The sequence below is a fragment of the Trichoderma asperellum genome, chromosome 2 (assembly GCF_020647865.1).
Source record: "Trichoderma asperellum chromosome 2, complete sequence".
Taxonomy (NCBI): domain Eukaryota; kingdom Fungi; phylum Ascomycota; class Sordariomycetes; order Hypocreales; family Hypocreaceae; genus Trichoderma; species Trichoderma asperellum.
The window spans coordinates 724129-751860 of NC_089416.1; the positions used below are offsets into that span (position 1 = coordinate 724129).

The 27732-nt window shown below is 50.9% G+C and overlaps 5 protein-coding genes across 5 annotated transcripts; 3 read left to right on the forward strand and 2 right to left on the reverse strand.

The window, feature by feature from the left end:
• Positions 1-245: 245 nt before the first annotated feature.
• On the forward strand, positions 246-4233 carry TrAFT101_002556 (uncharacterized protein). The gene is made up of 5 exons (XM_066126643.1): positions 246-1579; positions 1644-2534; positions 2603-2675; positions 2732-3467; positions 3546-4233. The coding sequence occupies exons 1-5, from the start codon at positions 323-325 to the stop codon at positions 3916-3918; spliced, it is 3330 nt and encodes a 1109-aa protein (XP_065982747.1). The 5' UTR covers positions 246-322; the 3' UTR covers positions 3919-4233.
• On the reverse strand, positions 4191-10316 carry TrAFT101_002557 (uncharacterized protein). The gene is made up of 4 exons (XM_066126644.1): positions 9553-10316; positions 9086-9461; positions 8730-8997; positions 4191-8671 (listed from the first exon to the last, which is right to left on the reverse strand). Exons 1-4 carry the CDS (start codon positions 9817-9819, stop codon positions 5110-5112), a joined length of 4473 nt encoding a protein of 1490 aa, XP_065982748.1. The 5' UTR covers positions 9820-10316; the 3' UTR covers positions 4191-5109.
• Positions 10317-12464: 2148 nt separating this feature from the next.
• Positions 12465-17574, forward strand: TrAFT101_002558 (uncharacterized protein). Its single transcript, XM_024899496.2, has 3 exons — positions 12465-13206; positions 13284-16888; positions 16969-17574. Exons 1-3 carry the CDS (start codon positions 12655-12657, stop codon positions 17183-17185), a joined length of 4374 nt encoding a protein of 1457 aa, XP_024763670.2. The 5' UTR covers positions 12465-12654; the 3' UTR covers positions 17186-17574.
• Positions 17575-19682: 2108 nt separating this feature from the next.
• TrAFT101_002559 (uncharacterized protein) lies at positions 19683-22946 on the forward strand. Its single transcript, XM_024906060.2, has 4 exons — positions 19683-20505; positions 20630-21051; positions 21115-22238; positions 22294-22946. The coding sequence occupies exons 1-4, from the start codon at positions 20060-20062 to the stop codon at positions 22384-22386; spliced, it is 2085 nt and encodes a 694-aa protein (XP_024763672.1). The 5' UTR covers positions 19683-20059; the 3' UTR covers positions 22387-22946.
• TrAFT101_002560 (uncharacterized protein) lies at positions 22803-27135 on the reverse strand. Its single transcript, XM_024899435.2, has 2 exons — positions 24428-27135; positions 22803-24363 (listed from the first exon to the last, which is right to left on the reverse strand). Exons 1-2 carry the CDS (start codon positions 26672-26674, stop codon positions 23491-23493), a joined length of 3120 nt encoding a protein of 1039 aa, XP_024763673.2. The 5' UTR covers positions 26675-27135; the 3' UTR covers positions 22803-23490.
• Between the last annotated feature and the right edge of the window lie 597 nt (positions 27136-27732).

Here is a 27732-nt window from a genome sequence, read left to right on the forward strand (position 1 = left end):
GGTGAATTGCTCATGTAAAAGAGTATAAAGGACAAGACTATCGATTGCACAGTCGCGAGCAGTAGCCTAATGCGAGACTTGGCAAGATATAGTATGAAGCTGGTGCTCTGAAAGTTGGTGAGCGCATAGAGCGAGTGCTGTGCTTTCGTTATCGATAGCCTACCTAATCTTGAAGAGCTGGCGTTAAGTGGTGGGGGTTCAGAGACGCGTCCAACCGCGTCGCACAGGTCCCCGCCATCTACCTCTGCCAACGGCTTCGATGCACAACATCACAGCTGTTGCTCTTACTCTGCCTCTTCGCACAATCATTTGATTTGAAGAGATGAGCTCCAGCACCTCGCGCCGTCGACGGCGTGGGGATGAGGATGAAGATGATGACAGCGGCACTGACGGCCGAAGATCACCATCTGGAGACGACAGCCCGAAACGACGACGAGTAGACACCGAATCGGAGGAAGATGAACAACGACGAGGCCGAAACGTCCCAGTAGACAACTCCAGCTTCCAGCCAGGAGCCATCGTCCGGGTCAGCGTGCAGAACTTCGTGACATACGAGAAGGCCGAGTTTCTACCCGGCCCAAATCTGAACATGGTTATCGGTCCAAACGGCACTGGCAAAAGCTCTTTGGTTTGCGCCATCTGTCTAGGGCTTGGATATAGCCCCAAACACCTTGGCCGCGCAGGCACTGTCAAAGAGTTTGTCAAGAACGGAAAGGATACGGCAACGATCGAGATCGAGCTTCACAAACGGCCTCAAGATCGGTCCAACTATGTTATTCGAGTTCAAATTCGCCGAGAGCAAAATATCCAAAAATGGTGGTTGAATGGCAAAGAGACGACCCATAAGAAGATACAGTCATTGATGCATATGCTCAAAATTCAGGTAGACAACCTGTGTCAGTTTCTTCCTCAGGACAGAGTTGTCGAGTTTGCGGCCTGCACTCCCGTGGAATTACTTCATGAAACTCTGCGCGCTGCTGCCCCTGAAGAAATGCAAAAGTGGCATCGGCAGCTCCAAGAATATCACAAGGACAAGAAGGACATCGCTGAAGCCGTGCAGACTGATGCCGAAACCTTGAAAAATCTACAAACTCGCCAGCAAGGCTTACAGGCTGACGTGGATAGAATCCGCGAACGAGAAGAAATCCAGGAACGAGTCAGTAATCTAAAAGGCGCGCTCATTATTGCGCAATACCAGGAAGCACGTAACAACCACATGGCCGCAAAGGAACGCAGAAAGGAGGCAGAAAATAAACTGAAACTTCTTGAGCGGGAAAGCGGGCCATCTTTGGAGGCAGTCAACCGGAAACAGGTCTACGCCCAGGAAATTGAGGCCGCCATCCCATCGAGAGTAAAGGCGGTTAAGGATACTCAGTTGGCAGCCCAGAACCTGGCCCAAGACATAAGCACTATAGTGGACGATGTCAAAGAGTGGTCCAATAAGATAGGTGCTGAGAGAACAGGGTTTGATGAGAAGAGGAAAGAGGTAGCAGCATCGAAATCCAGAATTACAACTCTACTAGCAGATTTGAAGAATCGACCGTCAGATTTCAGTGCGGGCGAGTGGAATCAAAAAATTGTGAGTTCTCAAATCTATCTGTTCCGCTTATCCTTCAAAGACTAACCAGGAAATTCCTCTCTAGCGAGCCGAGGAGCACAACCTGCGAGAAGTTGAGGCAGACCAGCGCCGATTAACTGCCGAGTTAGACAATGTTAAAGAAAAGGGGAGAAAGAAGATGGATGAGCTGCGGAAACTTAAGGCAGACATAGAATCTCTGGATACTCAAGAGGGTCAGCAGCTGAGCTTTATGCGAAAACATTTTCCTGAGCTGGCTACGGCCTGGGACTGGGTTCAAGAACACCAAGGCGAATTCGAAAAAGAAGTTTTTGGGCCGCCTATGCTATGCTGCTCGGTTAAGGACGAACGCTACTCGGATCAAGTTCAAGCTCTACTACAGACCGACGACTTCCTTTGCTTTACGGCACAAACTAAAAATGACTACCGGAAATTAACAAACCAGCTCTACCGCGAGATGAGTTTATCTGTCGTTATCAGAACCTGCTTGCAACCTCTCGCCGCTTTCAGATCGCCTATCGCTCTCGATGAAGCTCAGTCACTAGGCCTGGATGGCTTTGCGCTGAACTACTTGGACGGCCCTGAACCAGTGCTTGCCATGCTGTGTGCTGAAAAGAGGTTGCATCAATCCGGTGTTTCGGTGAAAGACCACAGTGACGATGAGTATGAAAGGCTTGTCAATCACGGTCGAATAAGCCAATGGGCAGCCGGAAAGCAGCAGTACTTGATTCGTCGGCGGAAAGAGTACGGTCCCAATGCCATGACAACAGTTACCAAGAGGATACAACCTGGAAGGTTTTGGACTTCTCAGCCCGTGGACTCACAGGAGAAGATGGAGTTGAATAGGCAGCAAATTGAAGTGACTGAGGAAGCAGAAGTTATGAAAGTCACATACAAGGAACTGAGGCAAAAGAATGGAACATTTGAGGAACAAAAAGCCGAAATACAAGGCAAAATTGTAAGATGAGATGGACATCTCAACCTGGATATATATATATATATACCGCTTTGCTAACACAAACAAAGGAACAATTGAGAACGGAGAAGAATGCTTTGCAGAGGGAGTTTTCGAAGTGGCAGATGATACCCCAAAAGATAGGTTGGTGCTTATTGAGCAAGTGTCACTAGCTATGATCGCTCAACTAACTGAATTAGAATCTGAGGAACGGCACAAAGAGGCGAATGAGCAGGCCATGCGCGAGGCCCGGGAAAGAATCGTGGAGCTCGGCTTCGAATGGGACAAGGCAGTGGTGGAAAGAGCCAAGCTTGTTCTACGCCACCAGGAGGCTCTCAGTCAAATCGGAAAAGCTCATACCGATCTAATCGAAGCCAAGTTGCGGCTTATCGAAGCCAAATCCGATATTGAGGGCCTTAAAGCTCGCAACTCTGATATTATGGAGAAGCTTGAACAAGAGAAGCTTGTAGTGCAACAAGCTACTGATGAAGCTATTCAAGCTCGAGAATTAGGGCGCAGGCTATCTGACAAAGTTCGAGAACTTATCAGCGAGAATCCTGACAAGAAGGATACATATACCTCCCTGGCTGAAAATAAATTGGCTGCGGAGATAGAAATGGATATATCTGCTGAGCAGGCAAATCTCGAACTCATCCACGCAGCCAATCCCAACGTCATTCGAGAGTTTGAGAAGCGCGAACAGGAAATCGCCAAGCTGACGAAGAAGATGGACGCATCAAACGGCAAGCTTGCCGCCATCACCCAGCAGCTGGATGAACTGATGAGCAAGTGGGAGCCCAAGCTGGATGCATTGGTATCCAAGGTCAACGACGCTTTCGCCTACAACTTTGAGCAGATTAGCTGTGCTGGTGAGGTTCGCGTTAATAAAACCGAAGACTTTGACCAGTGGGCCCTAGACATTATGGTCAAATTTCGGTATGTCTTTCCCCCTTTTCCTCCTATCGGCTATATCACATTATTCATACAGTTTGCAAACTGACAACAAATGTACAGAGAGAACGAATCCCTCCAACAACTCAATGCCCATCGCCAATCCGGTGGCGAGCGCGCCGTCTCCACCATCTTCTTCCTCATGGCCCTCCAATCCATGGCCCAGTCCCCCTTCCGCGTCGTCGACGAGATCAACCAGGGCATGGACCCCCGCAACGAGCGCATGGTCCACGAGCGCATGGTTGAGATTGCCTGCCGCGAGCACACGAGCCAGTACTTCCTCATCACACCCAAGCTGCTCACGGGCCTGCGGTACGATCCCAAGATGAGGGTGCTGTGCATCGCCAGCGGGGAGCACATGCCCAAGGATGGAACGAAGCTCAGCTTTAGGCGGTGCTTGAAGATTCAGAAGCGCATTATGGCGGCTGCAGCGTAAAATAAAATGTTGGTATTTATAGGCACTAGAGCCTGAGCCTTTAGACGGATGATTTGTTTTTATGAGCTTGAACGGCGGGCAGCATCTTGAGCGTTGAGTGGAATTACGCAGCCTTGTCAGTTTTTTTCCCCTCTTGTCTAAGAGGCAACAATGTATATATATAATTGATCCACAGACAAAGCAGCAACTATAGAAGCACACAAAGCTCAACGCCCTTAGTCTTCAGTTTGACCTTTCCCTTATACTAATAAAGGAGACGAAATTCTCGGTAGCACAAAGTTCAATATAACAGATATATTTATATAATAAGGCCAGGCAATTCATCTCTCATCATTTAGTTAATATAGTTATAAAAAAAATTGTAAGCCAAACCATGCAAAAAGAAAAGAACGGAAAAAAAGAAAAAGAAAAGCATTCTCCTTCCCCCTTTTTTGCATGATTCTCTGTGTTGCTTTCCCCCCCTTTTTTTAAGCAGTCTCTCCGACAAAAAGTGTAAAGATGTCTTCTCCAGGGGAGACAGCCATTAAAAGGAAAAAAGAGGAAAGAAAGGGAAAAATTCACGCATATACTGCCACAATTATTGTACAAACAAAAAGGTAAGGACTCCGAGGTCCCATGAGCCATCTTTTCCGTCAATGTCAAGGACAACTGGAAAAGAGAAGACGAAAAAAAAAAAAAAAAAAAAAAAAAAAGAAAAGACAAAAAGGAGCAATAAATAGAGAGAGAGAGAAAAGCAAGGTAACCGTATATAAAAATTGCTGATATCCCGTTGCAAAAAAATAAGAACCACAGATTCACATCTCTCCCCGGAGAGAGCAAGCGCATGCGCCGTACGCGACAGGCCGTTAATGTGTATCGTATCGTGACAAGTAAAACCCAGACTCGTAATCAAACGAGCCTTAGTTGAGGGGGAAGAAAAAGTATTAAGGAGAGAATAGGAATAGAAGAGTAAGTGTGCTAGTAAACAGGGTGTAGGCATTTCAGTGACATGAACTAAATGATGCCATTGTCATATGGCAACAATAATCATCAGATTATTAGAAGAGAACCAAACGGCTAAACCGTCTTCAAAGCAGACCATTACTGGGGAGCCTTGAATAGGTTTGTGGTGCATAAAACGAAGCGGCCAGGCAGGAAAAAATCGTCATACAAACGTAGCGGTATCCAAAACGTGGGAGAATTGGTTCAATCTTATTTGGTGTCTGGGTGGTTGTCTGTATCAAGTCGCTTTCTCCAATCAGCTAGACTCTCGCTCATTCCGATGGTAGGAGTCTCGTCTTCTGGCTTAGAGGGGGCTGCAGAGTCAAAATCAAAGTTGGTACTCAAGCGATAATTCTTATTCGTTGTTTCCCAGTGGTTTCGAAGAGTCTCCAGCTCGCTGGCGAGGTTGTCCAGTGCAGCACTGTTCCTGTTACCAATATTGCTCTCTCCATAAATACTCTCTCCCTCGGAGCTTTCGTTGCGACTGTGGCCAAGGCCATTTGGCGGTATCATCCCCTCAACGTGCCGACTACGGCGGCGGTAGGTATCAACAGAGTGTTCAACTTGATCCAGGAGTAGAGAAACCTTCTGTTCGGCATCAGAAGCACGTTGTTCGAGAAGAACATTCTCCGCCTGCAGCTGTTCCAGCTCCTTGCGCTGGGCGCTTAGATTCGCACTAATCTCGTCCCTCTGCTGCTTGCTCTCCAGCAATTCGGCCTGGAGGCTCTCGAGGTTCTTCTCCAGCTGAGAAGCAGAACCGCGGAATTCGGCCTCCAATTCAGATATTTTACCCTGGAAAGCAGCACGCTCCTTCTCCCAAGTTGCAGAGCCGGGTTCGTCTGAGCCGGCCTGTAGCCTATCTTCAAGTCCCACAACCTCTGATTTTAAGCGGCTGTTCTCCGTCTTGTAGCGTGTCAGTTGCTCCTGGAGCTGCTTCAGCATCTTCTCTGTTCCCTTAACATAGTGCACCGCCGATTGGTAATCGCTCTCGAGTTGAGATAGTTTCTCACGATACGCAGTTTCGGAATCCTGGGCCTGCATGGCGAATGTCTGCTTAGTCTCTTCATGAGCAGCGCTGATGCTGGCCAGCTGAGACTCAAGCTCTCGTAGGCGATTCTGCTGCTCAGGAGACGTTGTCCGCGGGCTGGTGAGGCCGCGAGATCTAGCAGCACCTGTCGGGCTAATGCCTCGTTCGACAAGAATGTCTTTGAGTGCATTGTGTTGCACAGTCATAGCATTCGTTTCGAGCTGCTGAGCAGCCAGCTGGTTCTTGATATCTGAATGAGCGGCCTGGAGACTCTGGTTTTCCCTCAGAGCTGACTGAAGTTGTCGTCGGATACTGACGCCTTCTCGACTGGATTGTTCTTGGTACTGCTCGAGTCCGGCAATACGCTCTTCTGCGCCGCGCAGTCTATCAGCAGCTATATCTGCTTCCTGCTGGTACTTCTTAACCAAAGCGTTTGCGGCAGTCAGCTGGTTCTGGAGTGCAAGAGCACGATCAGCATCTGGATTATGTGCATTCGCCTCGTCTTTTGATGTGAGCTTGTGAAGTCCAGACAACACAGCCTCACGGTGAGTTCGTGCTTCAGTGGCATGTTTTTCGGCAAGCTCTTCAGCATCTCGCAGGCGTTGGGTCACGGCAACCAGCTCTGCTGTGCGTGCTTCGTGCTCAGCCTTGAGCTTACTCAGCTTCCCTTCGACCTTCTCTCTCTGAGTTCTCTCTTCTTCGAGTTTTGTCTCAAGATGAACGGTTGCATCTTGCGACGCTTCAATGGCGGCTCTAAGGGATTCAAATGTCTCTTCACGGCCATTAGACGAATCAGAAATTTCATCAAGCTTCCTTGAAATTGACTCCTTCTCAACCTTCAGCAGTTCCAGGGCAGCCACAGCCTCGGCGCTAGCCACGGACTGCTCCCGAGCTTCACGCTGCGAGAAGTGAAGCTCTGCTTTGAGACGCTCAACCTCGCCAGACGTTTGTTGCTTATAATTTTCTAAATCAACCATGCGTTTTTGGGCGGCTACTGATGTATCATCAGCAAGCTTACGGGCTCTTTTCTCGGCTTCAAGTTCGGATTTCGCAGACTCTAGTTGCGTTTGAAGACTCTTCTGGTGATTGAGAACAGATGCCAGCTTTTTGCTCATCTCTGCCGATCTAGCGCCGGAGTCGTCTCGCTCGCCATCGGGCTGAGGGGTGCTAGAGGGGCTGCCACCACTCTGAGCAGCCAGCTTAGCCTTGGCATAGACGGCTTCCTGAATGGCGACATCTCGCTGCCTTTCCGCCTCCGCGATTTGCTTAGCAGCAACAATGGCTTGTTTGTCTACAGCGTTCTGAACGTTCGCTAGTTCCGTCCTCATGGCCAGAAGTGCCTCGATCAACGGTCGATCTTCATCGTCAAAAGTCTCAATGGCCTTTCCGTCAAGCGCAGGCCCCATGGATGCGTTGGCGACATAACCCGCCTTCCTGGCTAGTTCTAGCTCCGACGCGTACCATGCATTTCGATTTCGGGCGGAGTCAAGCTCTTTTAGAAGAGCCACTGTCTGCGAGTTTCGGCCGGATGAGCGTCGGTTCAATGAAGTATTCATCGGCTTGGCTAGATGCGTGGGTGATGTTGGTCGGTTCGGTGCCATCCTTTGCATTCCTTCTCCCGTAGTATCAATCGAGCCTGACGAGTTTCCGGGGCGCATTTTGCCTCGAGGAGGCTCGCCCCTGGGAGGTTCGCCCCTAGGAGGTTCACCTCTAGGAGGCTCATTCCTAGGAGGCTCGCCATAGGAGCCTTGCTTAGATCCCGACCTAGTGGCTTGTGTGGGCGTAGTTGGTGTTCGTCGCCCATTAGCAAGGTTACCCGTGGCAGAGACAGGAGCTGATGTATTGACACCTGTGGGTGTGGGGATTTCACCCTCGGGGATTATCTCGCGAGCTATGGGAGATGGGGCAGAAGTCAGCTGTGGTGAGCCTGTCGCCATCGCTCGGTCAACAGAGGCGCCTCGAACTCGTCCTATGGCAGATGGATCACCTGGCTTAGCAGGAGTTGGGCCTTGTGGTGGCGGTCCGGAGGGGCTAGAGGTCGAACCAGCTCGCATTTTGTTTCCTGGTCCCGGAGGGCCTCCGGGGCCTCCAGGACCTCCAGGACCTCCGGGAGGTACTCTTGGCGGCGCTCCGACGGGCGGAGGAGAGCTTGGGCCTCCAGGATTTGGCGGACCGTTTGGCTCCATGCCGTTTGAAGGGACTCTCTGGCCACTAGGGCCACCAGTTGCGTTCCTGGTATCGGGAGGCCCTCCTCCATTGGATACATCGCGCATTGGCGGTTGCCTGTTGGGATTCGACGCATCGCTGGGGCGCCGCGCCTGGGGTATTCTTTGAGGTCCTCCCGGAGTGTCATTAGGATACCGAATCTTAGTCGTATCCAGTATATAGAGGATTCCAAGATCGTTCGTAGACGGAGAAGCAGTGCTAGGCTCTCCGCCAAGCACTACAATGGATTTCCCAACCGTTGTCATACTATGTCCAGATCGAGGCGAGGGAGAGGGGCCCATGTTTTGGAAAGTATACCATCTCCGCTGCGTGATGCGAAATGCGGCAAGGTCGCCCAGGTCTGTGCCCTCTTCAGTTCTTCCGCCGAAAATGTACATGACATCGTCCACTATAGCAGCAGCGTGGCCCTCACGAGGAGCGGGTATGTAACCGATACAGTCCAGTTGTGTCCACTTGTTGACTGCAGGATCGTAACACCAGACATCGTTGAACCATTGGAACCCATTGGTACCACCAAACCTAACAAGACCGGTTAAAAAAGAACAGCCACAGAATAGGACAGTAATATTACACATACAAATACATCTTGTCGTTGAATGTCACAATGGAGTGATTCGTTCGTGCAGCGGGTACCTTGGGGTTCGCTTCTGCCTTGATGAGAATCTCCCATCGGTTGGTTGGCGATTGCAACTGGTTGAGATCAAAGGCAGAGAGGTCATTCATAAAAAATCCTTCGACCTGGCCACCGAAGATGTATATCTTGGAACCTAGAATGTTAAGTGAATGGCCGTAGCGCCCTGACGGACGAGATCCTGCAGGCAAGGCGCGAGACCAATGCCGTGTTGCTACAAGGAGGAAAAGATGTTGGTAAGATTTCTCGATTCTGTTGTCGCCAGATTTTTCACATAGCTTTGCCGGGGATGAAATACTCACAAGTATTAAGTAGATATAGCGTTTCGTCCAGGATATCGTTATCATCAATTTTGGTGTCTCCACCATACACGATGAAAGCGTTGCCGACTAACAAACTGGCATGACCAACACGAGGCCCCGGGCCTTCAGCGGTGGTCGCCAGGGGGTAGCAGTTCAAGCTACCGCCAGCCTCAATCATCCAAAGGTCGCCCTTTACTGTTGAACTGTTGATCAGGCCACCCATCAAGTAAACGTCTCCCTCTTTCGAAGCAACTGCGTTGACGGCGGCACCATATCGGGGAAACGGGCTCGGATGCGACGAGGTATAGGTCAAGCGCCGCTGCGACCACGGGTAGAGCGAAGCGTTCGAATTGCTCACGGGCGGATTGTTTCGAAACTTAATGATTTTACGTGTTAGATGTCGCACACACATGGATACAGGAAATGCAGTGGCCAGCTCAATTTAGCTCCAGGTCAACGTTACTCACTGGCAAGTCACTCGTCTGAGGCGTATCCACGCTACCACCACGACGTCCATGGCCTGGGCCGCCCTGGTCAGGGCTGGAAGTGCTGGCGTCATTGTCGAGAGAATGCAGGCTTCCCGTTGGTGTTGCGCGCTGCAATGCTGTGTTCTTGTCGTCTCTGGCCACCACGCGTCCGGGGGCGTTCTGAATGGACCCCTGGGAGCCCGAGCTGCCGTCGCGACTCGATGTGGTGCGGTCCTGGTGCTTCTTGGATTTGAAGAGAAACGCCATGGTGGACTGCGGACCGCTCGCTGGCGGAATATGGGCAGTGGCGTATTCGCAGACTGGCTATAGAAGGATGCGGTTGTCGGAGTCGTAAACGAGTGTGGGTAGATGGTGAGCCGTTCCCAATGAAACGAGCGAACCGGCAACGAGAGGATTGCGCGCACACGCACACAAAGACGCGGACGGCTCAATAGGCCCAAGGAGTGACTGAAGAAAGAATTGCTAAGAAAGAAGGGGGTCGACGCTCGAGTGTCGAGATGGCTGGGCAAGCATCTGCGGGAGGTCTCCGGGGGAGTGTCGCCGAAATTTCAGTGGCCACCTATTTTGGGGAGGATGAGAATTTGGGGGGTGTGTGTGGCAGGAGGAAGAACCATGTGCTCTGCCCTTCTCGAACCCGCGGAATGGAGACGCAGAAACCAAAGCACCGCTGGCTGCAAGCTCGCAATTGCTGGGAAGGAGAGGAATAGCCTGCGGCGAGAGAGAACAGACGAGAAAGCCACAGCACCGCTGTTGGTGATTGAAGTTGGGACGGGGTGGACAACGACGCTCGGTTGTGGTGCTGGGCTGCGTTTCGGCCTCCTGTCACAGTGCCAGGGCCTGCTCGCCGGGCCAATTAGCGGGCAATGCTGGCCTTTGGGGTGCCTGACTGAACACTTTTAGGGGCTGCAGGCTCACCAAAGGACACTAAGCTGCTGTAGGTACTGACGTACTGCCGTGCCACAGAATGGCTTTGTGGGGGACTCCTAACAGCAGTGACCTGAGGGGTACCTGCAGCCGCGCCTGAGTGGGCGGGCGATCGCCCTGCGCTGCGGCTGGCGGCCAGGTTCCTCCGCCGTAGCGCCCTGGGGAGTCGGAGATGGCGACGATGTGGAGCTGGCCAGAAATCAAGGGGCTGGAGGGGCAGCGACAGGCATTTGCAGCGTCGAATACGGGAAGGGCCAGCTCTTGACGCAAGGAACAATCTGATGGCAATTTTTTTGCGGCCTGGCCCAAAGCTCTGCTCCGTTTCGTCTAGAAGCTCGCGATCGAGAGCCCACTGCTGACCTCATAGTGCTCCTGCCTGCATGTGCCGTATCGCTCGAGACAGACCCCGTGGCAACGCTGAAAGATATACAAGTATATGATTTTTGCTGGTAGTATCAGCAGCACTGCATTTTATACAAGGTACCCAATAACTGTTAGATGCTTGATTGGATTTCATTCTGGGCATTGCTCTACGCGTTTGTGCTCTCAACTCCAGCGTTGATCGCCCGTTGGCGTCCCGCTCCTGATCATTTCCCTCCCCTTATGGCTTTGCGATCCTTCAGGCCGGGTACCGGGCACTCAGCCCGAGGACCCTTGGCAGGCTGGTTGTCTGTAAATGTACATTCGTGAGCCGCCCACCAGCAGGGGCAGTGTCGTCGATCGCATTTGGCTAGGGAGCATGGATGCTCCTGTTCCTACCCTGTATGCTCAAGGCAATGGGGAGATTTGATGTTTGCTGGGCAACACGCCAGCTGAAAGCATGCACACAGACAGTTTATAGAGATTTCTTTCTCTCTTTTCTGAGTATTGTATTTATTGTTGCAGAATACAAATCTCGACCCTCAGTCAACGAAATGCTATGCTGGCATTCCACACGCACTGGTTGTCGCATCTAGCATCTCAGTTCAAGTGCTAAGCACTGTTATGACGACGCAAAAGAACGCTGCATCAATACATGTTACACAGCACCCTAGCTATCCATTCAAAGCACTATCGCTTCTATTAAATCCAATTTCTTTCAACTTGGCGCAAAATAGTGTTTCTTATTGTCGCAACCAGCACGTTCATGGACGGCGTCTTTGGTTAGATCACGTGCTTAACGATGCAAAGAGGAGGCAACTCGTCTGTTAGATTTGCTGAAGCAACACGTACATGTATGTATGATGGGCAAATCCCTACCTAGGGTTGATAGCGGCTTAATTGCCCATTACAAGGTCGTGTGAGAATTGATATCCATTACTAAACGGACTACGTCTTGCCGACGCTTATACATGAACGATGACCCTCTGCCGCCAACAAGCTCTAAGCTTTTTAGCGCCGTTCGTGAGTTGCTAAAAACATCGACATCACTAGTGCCTGCCTGGTACCTAAGGTAAGGTCGTAGCGGCATGCCGCAAAGTTGGTTCTTTGTTCTGGCTCGGAAGCTACTGCGTCCTAGATATCAGCCATCAACTCCAGCGAGTGCTGTTTCGTCGCAGTGAGCGACCTTAATTGACTCGACTTCCGGTTGTAAGCGCCTAGTCGGCTAATATCATATACGAATTATTGACTCACAACTCATATGACCTTCCAAGCGCATGCTCGGGTTTCTGCCTGGCGGTAAGATGCGGCATGGCTGGATAGCTTCAGCTAGTGAACACTGGAGCAGAGCCGCTCCAGCCACAGGACTTGGCCGGACAGCACCCAGCTTTCGGCAAGGTACATGTAGTAATAATCCCATGGTCGTAATAGTTACCCAAAGGCGCCGTGTGGGCTGTACTACCGCGGGCGTGCCTTGCATTGGTCAGTTTACAGTTGCTCTAAGCGTTGCGTCGGCTGCAGCACTGGGCAGTAATACGCGTGGGCTGGCAGCTATCAAATAAAAAGCCAGCCGCCGGCGACCAAAACTCTGTGCCCAAGGCTGGCCGTGAACTCTCAATCCAGTTCTTATAGCGACTTTTCCGCCCAGTCCATCGCCCATAGCATCGCTTCTGAGCAGATGAAAGCATCATTCCAGTCCTCGCACCCTGCTCTGCACTGATTAGCATGGGTGTTTCATCATGGTGATTTAGATAATCGTGCCTTGCTCCACTTTAGACCGCGACCGTCACGACCGCCATGTCTCTGCCTCAACCGCACCAAACTTTGCCTCTCCGGCTGCACCACCCACAGCAACGGCCTGCGAGTTTCACCGAGGAAACAAACTCCCACGTCGACGCCCACGAGACGCTTCTGACCCCGTTGCCCGCGCGCCTAGGAGAGTTACGAGCCGCGGCTCATGGACTTCCAGCTGAGATGACGCAGCGATCTGGTGCAAATGGCTCACACGCATCTGCCGCCTCCGCCACCAACGGCGGTGAAACGTCCCGATTCAAGGTCCAGTCGACTAGCAGCTCCGACCGCGAATCCCAGACCAACGAGGCAAATGACAGGCGGCCCTTGAGCGCGCCGGGCCGCAAGAATGGCATCACTGCGAGCGACGACAACAGCATAGAGCCCGAGCGACCGAGTCGGCCGATGAAGCCATCGCTTCATCGCTCAAAGAGTGAATATGCGCCGCGACAGGTCGAAGAGTCGGACCACGAAGAGGACGAGATCCGTGACTGGGGAGCTAGACACGGCTTTGAAGACCATTATCAGTCAGAACACATCATTTCTCAGCTTGCAAATGTATGTTTATGAGCTTCTGCTAATTTGCACCGGGGTTCTTCAATTTCCCGAATGTCTTGCTGACTTCAAATGCTCAGAATTGGTACATGTATTTTACAGATAAGCGGCATGAAACTACCGCCAAGCCCAAAGCGGTGCAGTACGAACTCCAAGACTGGCGCCAGAGAGACAGGCTCAAGACCGTATCTGCAGCCCTCGCAGTGTGTTTGAATATTGGTGTCGAGCCTCCCGATCAGCTTAAAACCAATCCGGGCGCAAAGCTAGAGGCCTGGACAGATCCCACAATCCCGCCCATACAAAAAGCACTCGAGAACATTGGCAAAGCCCTCCAAGCGCAGTATGAGACTCTCGCGATTAGGGCTCGTTATAAACAATATCTGGATCCGTCAGTCGAAGAGACTAAGAAATTTTGCATTTCTCTTCGTCGGAACGCCAAGGAAGAGCGTGTGTTGCTGCACTACAATGGTCACGGTGTGCCAAAGCCGACGGCGTCGGGCGAGATTTGGGTGTTCAATAAGACCTACACTCAGTACATCCCGGTTTCACTGTACGACCTGCAGCAATGGCTTCAGGCACCCACCATTTTCGTGTGGGATTGTTCAGAGGCTGGCAATATTCTGAACAATTATCACCGATTCGTCGACAAGCATGAAGAGGAAGAGGAAGAAACTGCGCTGCGAGACCCTCATCACGTCAAGACCAATTTTAGACCATACATCCACTTGGCTGCGTGTGCGGTCAAGGAAAACCTTCCCACAAACCCGCTACTCCCCGCCGATCTTTTTACATCGTGCCTGACCACTCCAATCGAAATGGCACTTTGGTTCTTCGTTCTGCAGAACCCCCTCAAGACAAATCTTACCCCAGAGCGTGCCAAGAAACTTCCCGGCCGTCTTCAGGAGAGGCGGACGCCACTTGGCGAGCTCAACTGGATATTCACAGCCATCACTGACAGCATTGCGTGGACCACGCTGCCTCGAGATCTGTTCAGGAAATTCTTCCGCCAAGATCTCATGGTGGCTGCTTTATTCCGCAATTTCCTTCTTGCGCAAAGAATTATGACGGTGTATGGGTGTCATCCTCAGTCTTACCCTGCTTTGCCAGATACTCATCAACATCCCCTGTGGGAAACATGGGATTTAGCTGTAGACATGGCTCTAGCGCAGTTGCCATTACTAGAGAGGAAAGAGAACGAAGGTATCGACTACGAATATCAGAATTCAACTTTTTTTACCGAGCAGTTGACTGCTTTTGACGTCTACCTCACCAGAGGCGACGCCGTGGCCCAAAAGCCCCCCGATCAGCTGCCTGTCGTCCTTCAGGTGCTTCTGAGCCAGCAGCATAGAGTAAGGGCTCTGATATTACTGGGCAGGTTCCTCGACTTGGGGCCTTGGTCGGTACAGCTGGCTCTAAGTATAGGAATTTTCCCATATGTTTTGAAACTGCTGCAGTCTGCCGCAACGGAGCTTAAGCCCGTCATGGTCTTCATCTGGGCCAGGTTGATTGCGGTGGACATCTCGTGCCAGCAAGATTTAATTAAAGATAGCGGCTATAGTTATTTTGCTCAAATCTTGAAGCCAACTGAGGCTTTACCTGTTGTCAACGGGGATGAGCACAAGGCCATGTGTGCATTCATCTTGGCCATGCTTTGCAAGGGCTACAGAAATGGCCAGATGGTATGCAATCAAACGGAGATTATGAGCTATTGCCTATCCCATCTATCAAATGATAGCAACCCCCTCCTGCGCCAGTGGGCTTGTTTGTGCATTAGCCAGCTGTGGCAGGACTTACCTGAGGCTAAATGGCGTGGCATTCGAGAAAATGCATATGCCAAACTAGCATTCCTCACCAAAGATCCATGCTGCGAAGTACGGGCGGCTATGATTCATGCGCTTACCACTTTCCTCGGAATCCCTGACCTCACTGAGGAGGTTGCGCGGATCGAGGAGTCAATCGCTTGGACAATTCTCGACATGGGTAATGATGGCAGCCCGATTGTGCGCAAGGAATTTCTGGTTTTCTTGTCGCACTTCATCGTTCGCTTTGAGAGCAAGTTTTTGGTAGCGGCATATGAGCAGCTCCTCGAAGAGAAGGAGTATCTGGTGTTCCCTCCGCAAGATGACGGCCAGGATCATAAAATGGGCTTACACTATGCCAGGCCAGATAACCGACAGAGAGATGGGACCATCAAGCCAACTGCCCATGGTCTCTCTCATAATACGGTTTACATGGCGTTCTGGAAGCATGCTTTGATTCTGAGCGTTGATCCTCATCCAGAGGTACAGAAGGAAGCTACAACAGTCATCGATTACGTCCACAACGCTTTAATCAACTCTACACTCGGTGAGGCAGCCCAAGGCTTGATGGTAGAGATCCAGAGACGGGCAAATAGGGCAGCGCGCAGCAAAAGCTCAGTCAATCTGGGCCAGAGGAGCAATGGTGCCCTCAGCCCTCAGCCGCTGCAATCCCCTGGTCTGCTTCGACGGACGGCTAGCCTTCTCTTCCAGTCCTTCATCAACAGCGAGGACAAGTCGAGGCCTACCACTCCTAATAGCCCAGTTCCGCCAAAGTCACCTTCGTCCAAGATATCGCCTGATCGGGTATCCGCACCCCCTGAACAGAACGACCAGCCCGGGTCCTCGGCGACATACCACAGCGCGCGGGAGCCAGTTTCCGGCGCATTTGAAGAACGTGATTTGACCAAAGAGCCAAGCCTGCCACTTACAAGCAAGTTCCTTGAGTGGTCGATTGAGTACTTCCGCGAGCCGCAGATGAAGAACACCGAGGCAGATGAGCCCGGCAGCACGGACTATAATGAAAGGCTATGGCGAAGAGCCCGAAATGAAAATATAATGAGAGAAACCCAGCCGCTGAAGCAGCTTGCAGGGGCTCACAAGTGGAATAACCAGCTGGGCATTATAAATAACGGCGCACAGCCTGCCAAGTTGACATTCCACCAATTTGAGGATCACCTGGCTGTAGCAGACGATGCTAACACTGTCTACGTCTGGGACTGGAAGAAGCAAGGGCGCCTGAATAGATTCTCCAACGGCAACCCCGAGGGTTCCAAAATCAGCGACATGAAATTCATCAACGAAGATGACCAGGCCATATTGATGACTGGATCTTCAGACGGTGTAATTCGAGTTTATCGCAACTATGATTCAGAACAAGACATTGAGCTAGCGACGTCTTGGCGAGCGCTTACACACATGGTGCCCAGCAATGTCAATTCTGGAATGGTTTTTGACTGGCAGCAGGCGACGGGACGAGTCCTCGTTGCCGGCGACGTGCGAGTTATCCGAGTATGGTTTGCCGGGCATGAGACTTGCACAATGGACATTCCAGCCCGATCTGGCTCATGTGTTACGTCCCTCACATCTGACCAGATGACGGGCAACATCTTTGTGGCTGGATTTGGCGACGGCGCCGTCCGAGTCTTCGATACAAGGTTGAAACCGCAAGAATCCATGGTGCGTAAATGGAAAGATGAGACGGATCGCCAATGGATCAAGAGCGTGCACATGCAGCGTGGAGGCAAGCGAGAGTTGGTAAGTGCCAGTCGAAATGGCAAAGTCAAGATATGGGATATCCGCATGGACAAGGCTTTGCATTCATTCCAGACAACGCAAGACAGTCTCCGAACGGCAAGCGTGCACGAGCATTTGCCAGTATTTTCTGTGTAAGTCATAACTCCCTTGGCATGCGTGCAGATTTTTGAAAGCGATGCACATTAGCTAACGCCGTTTCCTCTTTCTGTAGTGGCACCTCTTCACACGCCGTCAAGGTGTTTAATCTGAATGGCAACCAACTTTCTCGCCTAGAGCCGTATTCAAGCTTCTTGCAGCAAACCCGAGGAACTCCTATTTCCGCTACAGCGTTCCACCCACATCACCCAATTCTTGGATGCGCAGCTCGAGGGGATTACCACATTAATCTGTTTACTTGTGAGAAGACTGAGCCGATGCAGCTTCCTTAATGAACCTATGTCACGGTACTAGAATTTTTATATTCTCATTCTCTCATGTCCTTTTTTGGAAGGCCATTTGTTCAACTGGAAGACATTACCTTCCATTGACTGGATTGTAACCAATTCTTCTTCTTCTTTTTGTTTCTTTTCTTTTCTCATTAATGATATGAAGCGCGCTCGGCAGCGAATGGTAGAGACTCTGTTGCTAGGTTTCCTCATGCTTTGAATAGATGCATTGATAACTGTACAAGCGCAGGGGATTTTATGCCTCAATTACGTCCTCGTGAAAGGTTTGGCGGAATTGGCCTTGGGAACGACGTCGGCTGGATTCTGGCGTTTTGGGAGAGGAGTAAATAGTATACTTATTGATTTAATGCTGATGAAAATTTGACTACCCCCTTCTTTCTCTCTCGTTCCCTGCTTGGAAGGCTTACCTGCAGCGGATCCATGCGATTCTAATTGTGCTGAGTAGAGTGGTGCAGCTCTAAGCGAATAGCGTGATGAAATCATATTTGTGCTCGGAAATTTGTGCATGTTGGTGATTTTAAAGCTCTTGTGAGGTTTGACATATGCTAACTGCAGCTCCTTGGAGGTGCGTTTCGACCTCGGCATTCTTGCAAGCGCGCAAAGCTGATCAACCCTATTTTTGTCTTTTTCAATCTCCAACACTAAATATCTTTATATCTCTCTCTTATTTTCAAGGTTGCATTTTTTGCGTGTTATTGGAGGGTGGATATCATGCATGAACGGACATGGATGCTTTATCTGAAGGAAGGTAATCTCCGAGGTTTTTTTTTTTTTTAAACCGGTTGGTTGGTTCCACGACGTAAGCGAGGTTCAAAAAATCTTTTTATCTCTGCTTCCCGTCTCTTTTTGCATGTGTTTGTGCAGAAGATGAAGATAAAGACTGGATCCAAGACATACATATTCATACCTAGTTGGTACCCCAGATATGAAGACATTATGTAATTAACTACATGCACAGCACGTTACTAGTAAGGATCATGGTGATAGGTCGAGCTGTCCGAATCTGGCAGTGGTGAGAGAAAAGTCATGTGCTTATTGCCTCTTCTGGACTCTTGCTCTCAGCCCACTTGGCAGAGGTAACGTGGTCTTCAAAACCGTGCGGCGTTCGATCGAGGCTCTGGGTCGGGCCTTGATGGAGATGGTGGCTTGCTCTCCGCGGGATCATATGATATCGGAGTTGCATCTTTCTGGCCGGCGGCGATGTGAACAGGGCATGTGAGTACATTGCTACGCTGGCAAGGAAGAATGGGCACATGGCAGCGCTTCCGAGGCATTTGGACGGTGATGGACGCATGTTTGGGCATGCCATTTCTCTTGTTGCACTCAGCAGCAGCGCAAGGCTGTGCCGTGGTCTGAGTGCCCGCGTAACAGGCTCGGGTTGGGCTGTTTGCGGCCAAGCAGCGGTAACCCCATATCCGCATCTCGGCTCTGCGGGAGCTCGACTAGATGGAAGAAGGGCGATGCTGTTATTGGTTACCTGCTATACTGTAGGCCTAGTACTAGATGTATGCGAGTTGTGTCGCAGCAATATCGTGCCGTCTTGGAACGGGTTGTATTAGTACCTATGGCGTGCATATCGAGGGAGACGATGGATAGCTTCGGGCTTCGGAGCGGGCGACGGAGCGCTGCACCGTCTGAGCGGCTGGAAGTAGCTCTTGTACGAGTACTCACCGGTGCAGCAGCTCCATCAGCCGGTGCGAGATCGACGTGGTGCTACTAATGCTAGCGCGAGTCTATGGAAGCTCCCATGTCATCGATGCGTTCGTGCCCTGCCTGGAGGTGCATCCCAAGGTTTTCAGGCTTTCCGGCCTGGTCAGCGCTGGGCCGGCGTTGGTCAGAGGCGCTGGACGATTTATTACGTGGGGTGGGAAAAAAGGGCAATACAGTGGCTCTGGATCCGAAACGCCATCTTTTTGCCTACTGAGGCATCCGGGCAGTCGCTGCATACACCGTTGTGTTGGCGGTACATGTCACTTCGCTACCAATCTGGAAGCCATTGCGCCTGGGCAGCTGTGGGCACCTTGCAGTGCTAGAAGCAGCACTAATCCTACTTCCGCCCGGTGGAGACGCTGCTACGGCGCTCTATGGACCCAACAAAATCCCCCAGAACGCCACCAGCCAGGCCCGGCAGAAACCAGTGCTTGGGCTTGCGTGCAGGGGGCCCTGGAGCAATCAGAGCAGCGTTCCCCGTAGCGCAGCTCCCGGTCGCAGCCTTGGCTGATTGGACTCGAGCTGCTGCATCATGTATTATTGCAGTGTCGCAGTGCTGGCTGCGCTAATAGACTACACGAGCGTCGTACCGGTACCATGCGCCTCTTAATTGCAGGCACGCGCGCTGCAGCCACAGGTGCTAGCCCGGTGGCCCAGGGCGCGGCGTCGAATGTACAGGTACGGGTGCCCCTCAGAGCCTGCTGCTGCACGCTGCGCGGAGTACCGGCTACCTATACGTAACTTCAATTATCGCCTTGCCTCTGCTTCCGAGCTCTGCCTCTTCGCCTTTTTTTTTTTCTCTCTCCCTTTATCTGTGTCTGCCTGCATTGCCACGCAGCTCGACGCCTGACTGTTCCCAACTCGATCCCTCTCGACTCTCCTTTGTCCAGACCATCGCTCCTTGCCGTGTTCGCCGCCGCTTTCTTTTGTTCACCACAGCTTTGAATTCATCCGCCCCGAAGCTTATACGATACAAGAGCCGGCTTCTCCACCCCCTCCCCTGCAGGCTGCCCAGCGCGAGAAGAGCTACCTAATAACGTCTCTTTCCACGTCTGCCGCTTCTTCTTCCTCCTCTCCTCCTCTCCAATCCTTCTTCTCGCCTCTCCATCTTCCACCAGAAATCCCAAACCACAACCATCCATCATCATGGCGACGGACTGGACTGTGGGCGTCATGCCCATGCACCAAATACGCAAGCCGCCCTTCACCATCGAGGCTCCTGGCTACGAAAAGGTGCCTGGCGAGACCATCCCGCGTCGCCACCCAGCAGCCAAGGACGGCCTGCTCACCAAACCCGCCGATGACGTACACACCGTCTGGGATATCGTCCGCCGCAGTGCCCGCGAGTATCCCAACCATCTTGCCGTCGGCCACCGAAGGCTCATTGAGCTGCACAAGGAGATCAAGAAGGTTCCCAAGAACGTCGATGGCCAGGTCATTGAGGTGGAAAAGGAGTGGCAGTTCTTTGAGCTATCCAAATATGACTTCCTGACCTTCAAGGAGTACGAGACGCTCGTCAAGCAGCTCGGTTCCGGCCTGCGCAAGCTTGGCTTCAGCGGCCACCACAAGCTGCACCTGTTTGGCACAACCAGGTAAGCACGGCCATACATCTACTATGGTGTCTCATAGGGGTGTATCATGGAATACACTCTCGGCTACAGAGTGTTCAAATTCGCGAAAAGCCAGCTAACAATGAATCTTCCCCGCGCCCCGTAGTGTGAACTGGATCTCCGTGTCCCATGCCTGTGCTTCACAAGGCATCTCCATCGTCACTGCCTACGACACGCTCGGCGAGAGCGGAGTCGAGCACTCTCTCGTCCAGACCGATGCTGAGGTCATGTATGTCGACCCTCACTTGCTCAAGACGGCCGCTGGTCCCATCAGGAAGTCAAAAGTCAGGACTGTCATCGTCAATGAGGACAGCATCTTCACCTTGGGTGGCGAGGTCGAGGCTTACAAGAAGGACAACCCGGATATCCGCGTCATCACATGGGAAGATCTTCGAAAGCTCGGCGAGGAGAACATGGTTGAGCCTGAGCCCGGCCACCCTTCCGACGTTTTCTGCGTCATGTATACCTCTGGCTCCACCGGTCTTCCCAAGGGTGCTTGCATCACCCACGAGGCGCTTGTTGCAGGAGGTGTGTATCTTCCTCTTACGCCACTACACTCGTGCTGTAGAAAATGCTAACTTTGGCGGATAGTTACGGGCCTCCTCGCCTCTGTCGGCGAGACCGTCAGTGACAAAGAGGTTGTTCTTGCGTATCTGCCGCTTGCCCACATCTTCGAAATGGCTCTCGAGAACCTCGTCATGTTCATTGGTGGCTGCTTAGGATACGGAAATCCTAGAACGCTTTCCGATACTTCCATGAAGAATTGCGCTGGCGATATGCGGGAGCTGCGGCCAACTGTTCTCGTTGGAGTCCCTCAAGTATGGGAGACTGTTAAGAAGGGAGTCCTGGCCAAGCTGGACACTTCCAGCCCCCTCCTCAAATCTCTATTCTGGGGAGCGTTCAACTACAAGGGATTCATGACCCGGAATAAGCTTCCTTTGGCCAACATCTTCGACAGCATTGTTTTCGGCAAGGTGAAGCAGCTTACCGGAGGGCGCCTTCGATTTACCATGAATGGAGCTAGTGGTATCTCAGACAGCACGAAGCAGTTCTTGTCTCTGGTTCTTGGCCCCATGTTGGCTGGTTATGGCTTGACCGAGACTTGTGCTAACGGTGCACTTGGAAACCCCCTGGAGTACTCTGCCAACTCCATTGGCCCTGTCTCCGGTGCCATTGACGTAAAGCTGGTTGCAATTCCCGAGATGGGATACTCAACCGAAGCCAAGGTTCCTCAGGGTGAAATCTGGATGAAAGGTCTCCCCATCATGAAAGAGTACTATAACAACCCAGACGAGACAGCCAAGGCTCTCACCCCTGATGGCTGGTTCAAGACTGGAGATATCGGCGAGTTCGACGCCGATGGTCACTTGCGTGTCATTGATCGACTCAAGAATCTGGTCAAGATGCAGGGTGGCGAGTACATTGCCCTGGAGAAGCTGGAGTCCGTTTACCGAGGCTCCCAGATTGTGGCCAACGTCATGGTACACGCGGACCCCAATCACAACCGCCCTATCGCCGTCATCATGGCCAACGAGAAGGTTCTCGCTGCAAAGGCTGCGGAGCTCGGTGTTGACGAGCACAGCATGCACCACGATTCTAAGGTTCAGGCGGCAGTTCTCAAGGATCTGCAGGTTACTGCCAAGCGATCTGGCCTATCTGGCCTGGAGACCGTCGGCGGTGTAGTTGTTACTGACGCGGATTGGACCCCGGATAGCGTAAGTTTCTATAATCCCTCATCGAGATTCCCGTATTAACTTTTTTCCCCCTCAGGGCCTGGTCACCGCCACTCAGAAACTCAACAGGAAAGTCATCCGTGAGACTTTCAAGACGCAGATCGAAGAGTGCTTGAAGCACGCCCCTTAAATTCATCAACAGACGCGACCAAACTTCTGTAATTTTTTTTTCTATATATTTTCATATATAAGTGCTAAAGACGGCGAGAGATGCTATAAGAGACGGGACGATGAAACGCGCGGTTAGTGATGAACGGGGAATGAGGAAAGGAGAGGAGATGACGATGACGATGATACCGCTGTTGTGATTCACGTGATTTAATTTGTCTTACTGTACTGCTATCGGGGCGTGGGCTTAATTAATGATATTTATACCACTTTTCCATTCTAACTATGCTTGATTCTTAATCACTTGCTTGTATTAGACACTTTGTTTATGTTAAAGTTGTATCACTAATGGTTCATAGATGGGAGACTAGGATGGACATGAGCGGCATAATCTCACATGCACATTGGAGAATTTTAACAAAAAAAAGTATATATTTATCGGGAAAATACAACCGCTGCAGTGATATTCTAGTAGAGCCCCCCTTCTTCAAGACTTCTTTCTTAATATATGCGGTACAAGTCGGAATAACATATCAAAGATATGAAAACAGGTGCATAAACAAAATAAAGAATTTCAATTGCAATTTCAATTTCAGCCGCACGACATATGAACAAACACAGATACATTACACACACACGTACACACTCATTGGTATAGATGAACATGCTCCAACCAAGTGCCAACTCCATTGCCATGCTGTTTTCGTCCCCCCTAAACCCTAAATATACTAGAATAACAAAAATAAAGATATATATATATATATATATATATATCTATATATATAACACGCAGGCTTGAAAGGCAAGTACGAGTGCAAAAACGCTCAATGGATATTTGTAAGAAGAACAAAGAGCAAAAAGATGAAAAAAAAAAAAAAAAAAGAAAGAAAGAAAGAAAACGAGCAAATGTACATCAAAAGAACGAAGGCTATAACGACAAAAAAAAAAAAAAAAAAAAAAGAAGATATTAAGCCATGTCTTTCCTTCTTTCCTTCTATTGTTTCATCCCTTTTGCTCACCATTCATAGAGGAAAACTTAAGAGTAAGAAAAAAAATGGCTGTTGTGGTAATTTAGGGCAAGATTTTCCTTTGCAATGATGCTCTCCCCTCCATTGTACACATTCAGCTAATCTTTTCTCCTGAAAAAGGCCAGATAGGGGACAGTGTCTCGCCCCGATTTGAACACCCTCTCCTTAAAATCTGACGCATCGCCGGTGCCAATACGCACTTTGGTGACGTGGCTGTCCTCACAGCGGAACCACGCGTACTGGTCATGGGTGCTGGAGTCTCGCACGTACGCATAGTAGTGTCCATTGTCCGTTTTACTACCGCTGTGGACAATCACGGCGTAGCATTGGTACTTGAACGGCCCCGAGAAGGCTCTATCACTCGTGCTTTCGTTTGTTCGCATGAAATAGGGGGTGAGGTCGATCTCGTTAAAGTCCCATGTGACTTTTCTTGTCGATTTCTTGATATCCCCAACGGATTTGTCGAAATCGAATCTGCGGAAGCTCAAACATAGCAAAGGGGGCATGCGGGCAAAGCACGTAGTTTGCATGGCTTTCGTATTTCTCTTGCATGTATCGCATGCGAAATTGTCTAGGGTGTTGACAACGTTGTGTTCTCGGAATGAGTCCTCGAGAGTAATGTCTTGATTCTTACCAACAGGTGCGAAAACCAAGTCAAACGTCGAAAATGTGTGCGTTTGCTTATGGCATCGTTGGCAGTCGACTGTTGATAGTTCAAGACCACGCCAGTAACGATCCACAATAGATCGATTCAGCTCTTGGTAGTTTTTCCAATACTCAGTGGCAGCCTGTAAACGCGCCTGAGGAATTGTATTTGGCTGCACAATGTTGCCCTTGAGATTTCGGCGAGAATTGGTCTCATCGTGCAGGTAGTCTAATAAAAATGACATGAATTCTTGAGCATCTTGCTGCCCGGTCCCACCAAACTTGGAAATAGTTTGACTATTTTGGCAAAGATGAAGGGAATAGTCCTATAAGGGGAAATAGTCTTGTTAGTATTACAATAAACACGTATGAACGTATAGATCGACATACCATCAATGTCTGAGCTTTCATGGTTTGGAATTTTCCTGTTGTCATCCAGTGGAACAGATTTGATATGATCTTGATCATCAGCTGTGGCTGGTCAATTTTTTCGTCATCTTTCCTTGGTGCGCTATATTTATCGATCCATTCCGAGTCGCTCAGCTCTCTTCCGAAATTAGGCGATGCCAGCAGCGATTGAAGAGTACTATTGGCGTAGCACCAGTTGTGAGGGTTGTTTAGGCCAGTGTAGAAAATTTTCTCAGAAGGCGGTGGTGTGGGAGCCACTGGAACCGGCTCATGATACATGTCGTGATCCTCAACGGTTTGAGATAAGCTGCTATAGCTTAATCGCGGTAATGCTGGGGCTGGCCTTGTGGGGGGAGAAGGTAGATCAGTATATAAATCTACCTGGTGAGACGAGCCGTAGCCTGGAGTCCTTTGTTCGGCGATAGCAGGCGAAATCATTGATTCCTGAAGGGACAAAGAAGGAAATCTCCTCAAAAAGGACTCTGTTGAACGATGGAAGGCTTGTTCCGTCGCCGTCTCAGTCTCCTTTTCTTCAATCTCAACAGCTTGCTGCCAGACTTTAACAATATCAGGTCGAAGCGGCTTTCCTAGATATTGCGAGGGCCGCCGCTGGAACGGGCTTTGCCGCACCAACGAAATTTTCTTTGGCTTGGGCGGAGCGGTCGACTGCAGAGAAGCGGCGCCCATCAGGTCGACCCATGCATCCAATCCGCCCTTGAGCAGCTTTGGAGGGTTTCGCAGCTCGTGGCCATAACTAAGGTGTACTAGAGCGCGATGCAAGGATGATAGGGGCGTATCTTCATCGTTCCAATGAGGAGATGGAATCTTTTCTGAGTCCTGGTCATAAAACACCACCAAATCATAGCTCGCCCGCCGTTCGAACTGAACCTGCTCCAGGCTTGGAGATAGAACAAGGCTCTCAGCTATATCGTCAGCGGAGATATTTGGCCGCGTTAGGATGTTCGGGTCGACGCAAATCGTAGAAGAGGACATAATATGGCCCTCGTCAAAGTCCTCGCGAGCTCGGACGTCTATAATTAGAACCGAGCCCTTTGCCTTCATAGCCTCAAATAATTCTTCGGGCGTGATCCTATCCCCTTCCGGAACTCTGAAAGTGCTCTCTGGCGGCTGCGGTGTGTCATTATATCCATTTCTAGATGGCTGAGATGTAAAGTAGTCGGCGCCTTGCTGTGGCAGAGGGGTGCTTGTCGCACTGTTAACGGATACAATGGATCCTGTGCGGCTGTAATGGCCCCGTGGCGTGCTAGGCGGCATGCGAGCGGATTCTCCTGATATGCTACCCCGCGCAGGGCTGTATATCGCATCAGGCATCTTGGGCAGCGCGGGTATGGCGCTATCAAGTGATATTTTGGGCCGCGGCGGTGGCATATCTCGGGGTCCAGCAGGCTTGCTAGGCGGCGGAACAATTTGGTGCGTCTTGATGCGAGGATCTTGTCCCGGCGAGGGCTGAGGGCCTCGCAGATTAGCAAATCGCGCGGCCAGATCCGACATAGCTTGGGTCGAGGAGGTAGCTGAGGCCGCAGAGGCGGCACGCGCGTGTCCAGGTTTGATAGCATGGCCAGCTAAAGACTGCGGTTTTGGGTGCACCATAGGTTTGATCTTTCCGGGAGAGCCGTTCATTCGGGGTTGTGGTGGATCATCGGCTGGCGCTCGCGTTGTCGGGCTCACATCTCTAATTGGGAATGCCTGTGCCAGCGAAACGTTTGCGCCGACTTTCTTCTGGGCAGAAGGAACAACGGTCGGCTGAACACCAGTCCTCTCATTATCTGCAATAATATCCCGCTTGATTTTGTCATATATATCGCTTTGCTGAGATATTCTTTTCAAGAGTTGCGAATGCCTTCGGTTCCAGTCCGTACGACGACTCTTTAGCTCTACATAGTCGCTGTGAGACGGAATGATCTGTACAGCGAGGACAGACGCCTTGACATAGTCTTTAAAAGCAAGGGCGGGCTTTCCAAAGTCACGGCTCATTTCGGACTTTGCCAACGTCGTCTCGGCCATCTCCAGCAGATGCCTCATCGGCTGGTTCCGATTGATGTCCTGGGGAAAGGCCACCATATCCTCGATGTGAGGCAGCGGCGCAGTGGCGCCGGGAGGAGGTGTATAGCCGCCATTCATGCCATCGTAGCCCGAAGGCGGCATGCTGTGCCTGGCATTAACGGCCATATGATACCTCGCACTATCAATAGGGTCCGCGGTTGTCATCGATGTCGTTACTTGTTGGAACTCGGGGCGGGTGCTAGGCGGCGCCTAGCGGATCGGTCGTGCGGTGTTTCAGCGGCGATGTCGCTGGCTGCGTGGAATGTTAAAGCGTCAAGAGGCGCGCGGATCGGATTTGGTAAGAGAAGAGGAGAACGGCGAGATTCGGAGGCCTTGTCATCTCAGAGAGACAAGCGTTGCGCGGCGATTGTATGATTCCTATGACAGCGGGCTTCGGGGGCCCTGATGAGGGGCTGCTGAGGCAGCACAAAGCATTCTCGTATGACGGGCAGTTTCAAGGTCAAGGGCTCGCGGGGGTTTTTTCGTAAGAAGGCGGAGTTGTTATGGCAAGCTGAAAGCCTACAAGGTGGCCAGCTTCGTATGAATGCAGAATGCGAAGATGTCAACAGCAGCAATAAAGAGGTCAGCTGCTTTGGCGACTTGGCCGGGAACCTGGCCTATTGGGGTGTGCCACCACTCTGGGCCTCTAATTATTAGTGCTTGACTTCCCCGAGGTACAAGTGTGGCCAAACTGGCATGCGTACGTGGGGTATAAGATACATCGAAACTGGTGCAAATACTTTTGACCCCGCCAAATTTGTACGTAGAATCAAGTCGTGTTTATATCAAGTTTCGTACTGCGTTGCGTCTCTGCCTACGTTCGCGACAGCCCACATGTACCGCGATTTGCGCATAAGCCACAGCCAGCGTCGTCATTGCTTGGTTGAAGTGTCTCCAACCCTGCTTCTTTATGAGAGATGCATATAAGACGAGCAAATGCATATAATTCACATCTCAGGAGCGATTCTATGACATGGTGAACGCCTCTACGGTCGATTTTCTCTATTGATTTTCCGAATCATGGCGAACGGACGTAGTTCGGAATCGCCGCCTATAATTTGCCGCTCACCGCCACCCTGTTTTGTTTATAACATGTTGTTTCGCGGCCTATTCCGTATCTTCCATGGCGATGACTCCCATGGATTAGAATCTCATATGCTATGACCGCATTACGTCATCGCAGTATCCTTGGATTAATAAGTGTTATATTACAGCTGCGACCC